The 10,401-nt window shown below is 35.4% G+C and overlaps 1 protein-coding gene across 1 annotated transcript; it reads left to right on the forward strand.

Moving 5' to 3' along the window:
• Positions 1-94: 94 nt before the first annotated feature.
• On the forward strand, positions 95-8,371 carry LOC117412998 (splicing factor 3A subunit 3). The gene is made up of 17 exons (XM_058997485.1): positions 95-338; positions 914-961; positions 1,375-1,427; positions 1,772-1,877; positions 2,135-2,207; positions 2,313-2,404; positions 2,749-2,831; positions 3,240-3,378; positions 3,482-3,550; positions 3,713-3,780; positions 4,027-4,134; positions 4,334-4,403; positions 4,510-4,674; positions 6,365-6,475; positions 7,197-7,287; positions 7,742-7,797; positions 8,084-8,371. The coding sequence occupies exons 1-17, from the start codon at positions 243-245 to the stop codon at positions 8,159-8,161; spliced, it is 1,506 nt and encodes a 501-aa protein (XP_058853468.1). The 5' UTR covers positions 95-242; the 3' UTR covers positions 8,162-8,371.
• Positions 8,372-10,401: the final 2,030 nt, after the last annotated feature.

Genomic DNA, 10,401 nt, shown 5'->3' on the forward strand with positions numbered 1-10,401 from the left:
CACTACGTGTTTATTCTCATAATATATTTACTTCAGAAAACTTTGCAGTCCCCGCATGGCCGGAACCTTTTATCTACGGGTTTTGTTTCTCGGACAGGTTGGCGTTTCGCGACATTTCCGGGATAATACTTCCTGTAGGACTGTGGCGTGTTTGTTTCACTCAGAGCGCTGTAGTTTTGTTGTTGTTTGCGTTATTCATTATTTTGAATCTTTAGATACTAGTAGCTCCTACATTTTGAGCTATGGAGACGATTTTGGAGCAGCAGCGGCGCTATCATGAGGAGAAGGAAAGGCTTATGGATTCCAAAACAAAAGAAATGCTGCACAAGAAAACGACGGTAAGTTTTATCCCTCGGTCTGGGCACTACATTAGGCCCCTGCTGCATCAGGACTCGAGATTGATTTAATAGTATTTAATGGAATTCCCACAAACGTGCATCAGAAATGTTTGTTTGTCATCTGTAAAGTTTACTTTCTGCCAAATACTAGAGCTGTTTTACTGTTTATTGAAATATTCACCATTACTTTCTAAATCGCGCACACCAGTATATTTGGTTCGGGGACCTAGATAATACATCCTACTGCTCGAGTTCGACTATCGTCCGTATACTTTTATTTAGTCGGTTGATGTATTCGGTTAGTTAATGACGTTGCCTCTGTTGTGTTTGGTTGGTGGCATTATGCCATTTTTCTCCTTGCCATTGCAGCTGCGTTAGATGTCTGCCAAGTTCACAGTTAATTAGATTAAAACTAAAGCAACTTCAGGCTCTAGACCCGCTGTCAGTAGTTTCAACAGTATATTTTGAGTTTGGTAAGACTTTTTTATTCTGAAGAATATGGTACCTTGTACTGTATTAATTATGCAGAACTTCGCACTTGTTACGTTTTATGTTTTGTTTTTTGTTTTTTTAAGCTACGAGACCAGATCAATTCCGATCATCGCACAAGAGCAATGCTGGATGTAAGTATTATCTAACTTTTATTGTTCGTTTATTTATATATATATATATATATATATATATATATATATATATATATATATATATATATAATATGTGTATGTGTGTATATATATATATATATATATATATATATATATATATATATATATATGTATATATATATATATGTGTGTATATATATATATATATATATATATATATATATATATATATATATATATATATATAATGTGTGTGTGTTAACTGTCTATTTATAATTACATTTTTAAAGAAGGAAAAAAGTCAGATGTATGTGGTTTTGTTTGTTTTATAAATCCATTCAATATCATGTGGAGTTTACGTGATTCGGTACATGATCCATTGTATACTCCCATTTATACATGATTCTAAAAGATTATATGTTGTTGTTCAGAGGTACATGGAAGTGAGTGCAAATTTACGGGATTCTTATGAAGATAAAGATGGGTAAGTGGCTCATATTTCATTGTTCGCAGTAAATACATTTTAGTTTAACTGCTCGTTTTGCAGTCCAGCCTATTTCCAATCAAGAAAAAAAAGGCATTAAACATCATCGGTAAGACCAATTATTAACCTGGTAATTTATGCTATTTGTGCAAAAATCTAAATTCTTTGGGCAAATCCAGGAGCATGAAATATATTTCATAAATTGTTTTATATCTATGGCTGTTTGTTTTGCAATTAAGGAATTTCTTCTGAAAAAGTCTGAAAATGCTTTATTTACTTTATACAAAATTATACATTTCTTTGTTTTGACTGTAAACAAAGTTGTGTATATTTCAATGTTCCAGAATGAGAAAGGAAGAGCTGAATGCCATTTCAGGACCAAATGAGTTTGCAGAGTTCTATAACAGATTGAAACAGATCAAAGAGTTTCATAGGAAACACCCTAATGAGGTGAGTAAATTTGTATGCCAGACAGGTTAGTTGTGTTCTGTTAAGCCATGTCTTAATTATTATTATTATTATTATTTATTTCTTAGCAGACGCCCTTATCCAGGGCGACTTACAATCGTAAGCAAATACATTAAGTGTTACAATACAAGTAATACAATAAGAGCAAGAAATACAATAACTTAATTAATGCCATTAAAGCAGTGATATTTAACCTACTGGATACTAGTACATTGCAACATTATTTTTTTGGTTTGCAGATCTGTGTGCCAATGTCTGTTGAGTTTGAGGAGTTAATTAAAGCTAGAGACAACCCCAGTGAGGAAGCACAAAGTAAGTGTGATTATTTAGTATGTTGCTGCATTCATTTATTTGTGTTTGTGTTGACCAGGCACACATAGCAGTCAGTGTTGTGTAAGTTATTTGAATTGTTTCTAGACTTGGTTGAGTTCACGGATGAGGAAGGATATGGTCGATACTTGGATCTGCATGATTGTTACCTGAAGTTCACCAATCTAAAGGGGTCGGAGGTAAGAAACTGGAGCATTTAATCTTTGACTGGTTGTTCAGGTACTTCATTGGAAAACCTACCAGGAAATGTTTTTAGCTTGTGTTTTCATGCTTTGCCTTCACATGGCACATGACAACTTTATTACTCTACCATACACAACTTATTTAAAGTTCATTGATATTTTTGACAAGTACATTTTGCTATGTAGATGTATTGAGTTCATCCAAATAAGGCTGTTTATTGATAACATATTTTGGAATTCAGTTGTAACTATACAATTTTGTTGCTGAAATTGGTTTATGGAAACAATTTAGATTTGATCTTATCCTGAATATAATCTAAAGGTTTTCATTTTTGTTTCAGAAACTTGAATACATTACCTATTTATCTACGTTTGATCAGCTGTTCGATATTTCTAAAGAGAGGAAGAATGCTGAATACAAAAAGTAAGTCAACATGTAAGAAATGTTGCAAGATTGTTTTTGAAGCAGTAAGACTTTTTCACCATAAATCTCTTGGTATGTCCTATAAATTTAACTGGCACACCTCCTTTCTGTTTATTCTTGTGGCCAGAGGGTGGCTCCATTGTTGCACAGGAATAATTTAATTTCTTATAGACCTTTTTAACCACGATTGCAACACTACCAGTGCAAACTGAAATGAAAAGGCCTGTTTCTTAACTTAATTTGAGTGTTTTAAATACTGTTCAAGACCAAATATACAACATGAAGGTGTTATTAATGTATTTATTTAATAAAAATGTAGGGCAGTGGTAATGGACTCCAGTAATAAACTACATTTGTTAATGAGTGTGGTTTGGAGTAAACTGTATTTATTTGTACTTCTCCCTTTAGGTATCTTGAAATGCTTTTGGAATACCTCATGGACTACACAGACAGAGTAAAACCTTTACAAGACCAAAATGAACTCTATGGAAAAATTCTCATTGAGTTTGAAAAGAAGTGGGAAAATGGCACCTTTCCTGGCTGGCCAGTATGTTTTCATCAAATCTTTTGGAAACTAATTATATTAACATTTTATAGTGTGTTTATCTTCATGTGAAGTGCTTGTAATGCTTAACTTTCTTTCCTAACAGAAAGAGACCAGCAGTGCATTGACACATGCTGGAGCACATTTGGATCTCTCTGCATTTTCATCTTGGGAGGTAAGAATCACCTAATTGTACTGTACTTGCAATTTAGCAATGTATATTGCAGGGATTGTGCATTCAGATATGTCCACTGATAAGTGGGGACCCTTTGAATCCCAAATCCTTAATTCATTTATCTTTCTGTTTACTCTAAAAACGTCATGATCTCTCCAATAGGAATTGGCTTCCTTGGGGTTGGACAGATTGAAATCTGCTCTGATGGCTTTGGGTCTGAAATGTGGAGGGTAAGTACAGATTTTCCAATATAAAGGATGGCCCATAACTATGTAACCATTAACTTTATTATATCGGTAGATCTGATTATTTCTCAGGTTTCTCCAAGGTATGTTTTGAACATTTGAAAATAAGTGTATTTTTGGAATAATGACATCAGTTGCATTAATGTGTGCCAAATATGCAAGAGAGGTGATTCTTCTCTGGGCAATTGCTTCCCTTAATCATCTCCTAATTAAATGTATCTTCTCTTAAAGGACGCTTGAAGAGCGGGCACAGAGACTCTTCAGCACCAAAGGGCAGTCCTTGGAGTCGCTAGACCCGTCACTCTTTGCAAAGAATCCCAAATCCAAAGGACCCAAAAAGTAAGCAATCCATATCATCCCCAGTGCAAAGCACACGCTGTTCAAATGTATTGTAGCATGCCTTATCGGTTTCATGGCTGTACACGCATCTAAAAATAATAAACTTTAAGGTAAAAACAGAAAACAGGAATCAACACTGTTGCAGCAGTAGTTGTGTGCGACTAAAATGCTGTTTTTGCTTCTGTTAATTTACTTGCAGGGACACCGAGCGTAACAAAGAAATGGCTTTCCTAGAAGCTCAGATCTATGAATATGTGGAAATTCTTGGGGTAAGTTGCACGTGTCCTTCCATTACTATATTATTTCAATATACAAGTTTACAGGGGTATCCAATTCACCTTCTTTGAGTAATGATTTGGTCTCCTTCCTCTAAAGGAACAAAGACAGCTGACCCATGAGAATGTGCAGCGGAAGCAGGCTCGTACTGGTGAGGAGCGAGAGGAAGAGGATGAAGAGCAGCTGAGTGAGAGTGAGAGCGAGGACGAGGACAACGAGATCATTTACAACCCCAAGAACCTGCCGCTGGGCTGGGACGGCAAGGTACAAAGAACATGTGAAGCCATTTACCATGCCATCATTGCATGTAGCATAAAACATAATAACAACACATGCAACAGGTCAGCATGTATGAGCTCTGTAGTACCAAACGTTTACAGTGTTCTGCCAAAATGGTGTTCTGCCGAAATCATAAAAAAAAAAGAAAATTGACAACTAAAGCATCACCAAATATTTACGATTAAGATTGTCGGTGTTAGGCAGTGTTTTACTACAGACAGTACTGTCGCACAGTCACCAATACATACCTCTCTGCAATAAACAGTGGCTGTCCAGCAAAGCACAGTGCTCTGACAAACTCATTAACACAGTCATTCTGTGCTTTCTTTTTATTAAAGCACATGTAAAAGCAGGATAAATGGATTGCTTGTCTCTCAGTTCACTTTCTTGTTTTAATGTGTAGCTTATTTTTCAGTATGTTCTTTTGTTGTCAGCGCTATGCATCCTCTGCCTCAACTGATCCACTTCTGCTATTTTTGCTTTTTGCATACTTCGAAACACTTGTTTTCTTTTGAATATTCATAAACTGATTTACATTTTCTCTCCATTCCTCATCCACTAAAAATATTATATTTGTCTAAGTATTTCAATTTAGTTTATCAAGCTAGTTACTACGCCCAGCAATTGCCACAATAATCAAGACTTTGATTGGCCAACATAATCAGGTGATAATGTGTTTGTGAAGTGACAGAGAACTAAGTTTTGAATATTATTTGATTATATGACGTCTAAACGTCTGCTGTATCCTAGGATATACAGTGTAGAGCTGCTTATTACAATGTGGGAGTCAAAATAAAACAGCATTTTAATCAAAATATTGTGTATTTCCTAAAAAATAGTACCAGGAGATTATTGAATAATAGACAGAAATCGGGTATAAATCAGTAAAAACCGGCATCCAATTTTTCAGTAGAATTCGGAATAAACCAGAAACGCAGAACAGTATATATATGTTATACCAGGAGGTGAAACAAACTTGGACATTAAATATATATAGTAAACCCTTAGATTGAAACTTGGAACCCTATTCGCTAATACAATTATCAAAAATATAGAAAACAGCTGTCGCTTTAGTTCTCAATAGTCAAAAAACTATTGACCTCTGTCATTTAGAAGACAATAGTCAAAACTAATATCTTCTGACATTGCAGGTTTAAAACGGATATTGACTGTAGTTTTTTCACCTTTTATAGAGGAAAACTATTCCGCTTGGGTAGAAAAAGCAGCCTCCAGTGTTCAATAAAGCCCACTATCTCAACCTTTGGGGCAACAGTTTTCCACTGCAAGGCTAAACCCCAGTCAATATTTGCATAGTTGGTAAAGTTGTGTTCTTTTTTGACCAAGGTGTCTGTGATGATTAAGGAGGCTCTGTGGTCCAGTGGTTAAAGAAAAGGGCTTGTTACCAGGAGGTCCCCGGTTCAAATCCCACCTCGGCCACTGACTCACTGTGTGACCCTGAGCAAGTCACTTAACCTCCTTGTGCTCCGTCTTTCGGGTGAGACGTAATTGTAAGTGACTCTGCAGCTGATGCATAGTTCACACACCCTAGTCTCTGTAAGTCGCCTTGGATAAAGGCGTCTGCTAAATAAACATAATAATAATTATTAGATTTGGTAATGAAGACAATACTTTTTACTATATACTTTGAAATCACATTTCCCCCTTCTTATTTTAGCCTATCCCTTACTGGCTGTACAAGCTTCATGGTTTGAATATCAACTACAACTGTGAGATCTGTGGTAACTACACCTACAGAGGACCTAAAGCATTTCAGCGTCATTTTGCGGTAAGGGTTTTTAAACTCTAATCTTATGTATTTCCCAGTTGATGCATGCTATTGCTCAAATTTTTAATGTATTTTTTGCTCATTAATCAATCTCAAGCAATATAAATGTATGATCAAGATTAAACCTGCATAAGGCTCACAGCATATCAAAGCATTTATTTATTTTATTTTTTTATGTAAAGTCTGTCTATAAAAAGCATGGTATAAAAATATGTTCCAGGTGTTCGTTCTAAGAATAGGAAGTTCTCCTTATGTTCTTTAGACATGCAAATAAACTGTCTGTAAAGCTTTAGTTAATAGGTTTGCAAATTATCTGATGGTGTGCTGTGTACCCAAGTCTTGACATTGATATATTATTCATTCCTCTCTTTAATTACTTAATTTACAAACCAAGTTTTTAAAAACTAGTCGGTTAATGTGCATTAACGTTGTGGTAATAGGAGTGTGACAATGAATTGTGTATCTGTCTGCTTTCTTTACGTGTCGTATCATAATAGAGGGGTGTATCATTGTAGTTCACCAAGCGTGTTTTATAGTTGATTTTTGTCTTGTAGTCTATCATTAAATGATTTGATCTTATTAGGTATCACACAAGAGGACCATCACCTGTATCATGATGCATGTCATGTCCTGCATATTGTGAGAAGTATCGTGACATTAGTGTATCATTACACCTCTACTCAGCACCTGTAATCATTTGTATTGATCTTCTTGTTTTTAGGAATGGCGTCATGCTCACGGCATGAGATGTCTTGGTATTCCCAACACTGCGCACTTTGCCAACGTAACTCAGATTGAGGATGCAGTTTCATGTAAGCAGATTTTCTGAACTTCAAACACTCGTGCCTTCATTACTTGTTAACTACAAAAGCTTCTACATATTAAATGGCTACGTCCTGCAATTGGAAACTAGGGTTAAAGTTTTTTGATATATTAAATCGGTTAATATTCTTAAAGTACAATGTTGATTTGTGTTTGGTATTGCTTTAAGTTTTCACTTATATATTTTTTTTCCGAATGACTACATATGCTTGTCATCGTTTATACCTTTTAAAATAGCTGCTTTGTTTTGTTCATATTTTAAACCATACTCTTAAATAAATAAATAAAAAAAATAACACATTTTACATAGTTTCTGCATAAAGATGTATTGAAAATAGCAAAAGGATGGTAAATAAAGGTTGTTTAAAAATAAGACAACAGATGTGCCACACACGTTGATATGGCTTTACATTATTTCATTTTATTGGATTGTGTTTTTTATAGTATGGGCAAAGTTGAAGTCGCAGAAAGCATCTGAACGATGGCAGCCAGACACAGAGGTGAGTTTGTGTTCAGGAATATTAATATTGAAAAGAACAGTCGGCTTAATGTGCAAATACTCAAGAGGTGAGCAAAAAAGCACCAAAACCACTATCAAAATTGTGTGTAACTGTTACTGAAGTTTTTTCTTCTCTGTGTTTTACAAGGTCCTTTCAGAACCTATGAATCAGATACCACAACCTGTAGTATATTTCTATAAAAAGTAACGGAAGCCCTCCTGTTGTATTGGAGAACCACTGCAAACACTGACCACAAGAGGAAGCTAACTGTGCATTTTATTTACAGGAGGAATACGAGGACTCCAGCGGAAATGTAGTCAACAAAAAGACATACGAGGACTTGAAACGACAGGGGCTGCTTTGAACAGGGCTATTGGAAATGGAAATTAGAATTTCCTTAGCATTTGTGAAGAACGTCTAAAGAAAATGTGTTTGTGAGGTGACATTAAAATTGTACAAGCCTGTTTTAAATTGGAAATATTTTTTTGTTTGTTTTGTTTTAGATCATTATTAAATCATTACTGTTACCTGCCCTACCCCTTTTTTAGGACCATTATTAAAACCCAGATGTGTACAGTTGTCCTCAATTAAATTTATTTGGATTTTTTTTTTCTGGTACTTGGTACTTTATGCAGTAATATTGCACATTCAGTCTTCTAGTTAAAATATTGTAAAACTCCTAAAACAGTTACTATAATGGGGATTGGAAAAACAACATTGTATTGTAATCTCATCATTTTCCAAGAAAGTGATTTTCAATTTAAGTGAGAACGATCGATACAACAGATACACACTCAGGACTATGAAGAAGTTATTTGATGCTAGATACCTCCACGCTTGTTGTGTAACAAGCGAAGAATAAGGAAGTGTCTGTCTTTACATACTATTCATATTTGCATTTACATTTTTACATATATCTAGAGAACTCCATTTGTGATTCGTGATATAGCATCACTGTAACCTAAATCCAGAAGCATATTTTATAGCTGTAAGTCATTCTAGAGGTTAATGCTTTGTATGAGACAGTAAGCATCTGTATATGCAATACATTTGTGCAAATCTTTTTTTTTTTTTTTTTTTTTTTTTTTTGAGTGTTTTTCCACTTCTGATTGGCCTGTGACTATTGTACTGATTTTTAAACAGAGTTGAGGTCATGGCTAGTTTTTTAAATTGCACTCTCAGTTCCTTGGAGAAAAAGCATCAAGCAGGATTCTTGCATTGAAGGCTCATCTGAGTGAGTCTACTTATTTGCACTGACTGTCTGAAATCCTGGCCTCTGACTAAACCGAGAGTTGAGGAATAATTTACATTATTAAGTATGACGGTAATGGTAGGACCTGGGTGCAGGGATATCACAAACCTCTGCTTGCACAGGGGCACAGGGGAACAGGTAAAGCGCTCGCTGCACTGGCTGTGAGTGTAATTGTTGCTGCTGCGACCCGTCCTTTCCACCCACATGTTCCCTCATGTACTGTCTCAGAACATTTAATTTGTCCCCAGGGCAAGTGTTTTTTCCCCAAAAAGAAAGCCATGTGCGCAAATAAATGTAATCTAGAACTATGGAAAAGCAACTAACACAAACAGTAGGCATAGAACTGAATATCCAAGTGTCAAAGAATAATTCCTTATGAGTGTTGCTTCTGTGCAGTCTGCTTCATCAGCAAAATGTGCAGATTTGATTAGGTTAGAATTTTGTTCATGGAAAACTTTCTCTTTTTTTTGGTAATCATATGTAAACATATGTTACAGTATGTACACACTAGCAATGTTTAAATTGTGCATAAGCATGGCTGAAGTTATGTACCTAGGATTTAAAGCACAGCGCACCACCGCAAACAGATGAAGCAAACCACATGACATTTTACATGGTTCGGCTTTTTAATTATAACTTAGGAACGACTTTGTCAAATTCAAGTGTGAGTTACAAACGCACAGGAAATATCTGGGCAGCCACAAAGCAGAGCTACAACAACAAAAGACAGCCGCCTATAGTCTCTCTACCGTCGGCCCTAATTCGCGATCCGGATTCTGTTTAAGTTTGATGTACCTGTTTTACGGCAATTGAAAGCACCGACTTTTCTTGCACGAGATACAGGCAACGTATCCAGCCACAGTGTGTCCGTTTTCATCGGCAAGTAATCGGAATGTTTTCCAAATTGATGACTTGCCTTTCTCATGTTCATTTAAGCTGTATTCACCCGTGACTGATTTATTAATTTCTTGTACATTTGGTTCTACATATTATGCAGTTCGAGAACGTTTTCGTTCAGAAGCAACAGGCAAGGAAAGTGCAAACAGGTGACGGTGTCCGCTGACAGTGTTGTCACATGTTTATACTCATTGTGCTCTGGGCTCGCAGTGGAAAAAGATATATATATATATATATATATATATATATATATATATATATATATATATATATATATATATATATATATATCCAACTTACAAACATAAACAAGCTGTAGTTGTGTCGTCCAATTATTATAGTATTAATGTTAAGTGAAAAACAGTTTTTGCATACGGAATAAACCTTTCTTTATCTATATTCACTAAAGGTAAATTTAGCAGGAAAAGCAGTTGGAAGGTATTTGTGGGTTATTG

Source organism: Acipenser ruthenus, chromosome 23 (assembly GCF_902713425.1).
Source record: "Acipenser ruthenus chromosome 23, fAciRut3.2 maternal haplotype, whole genome shotgun sequence".
Taxonomy (NCBI): domain Eukaryota; kingdom Metazoa; phylum Chordata; class Actinopteri; order Acipenseriformes; family Acipenseridae; genus Acipenser; species Acipenser ruthenus.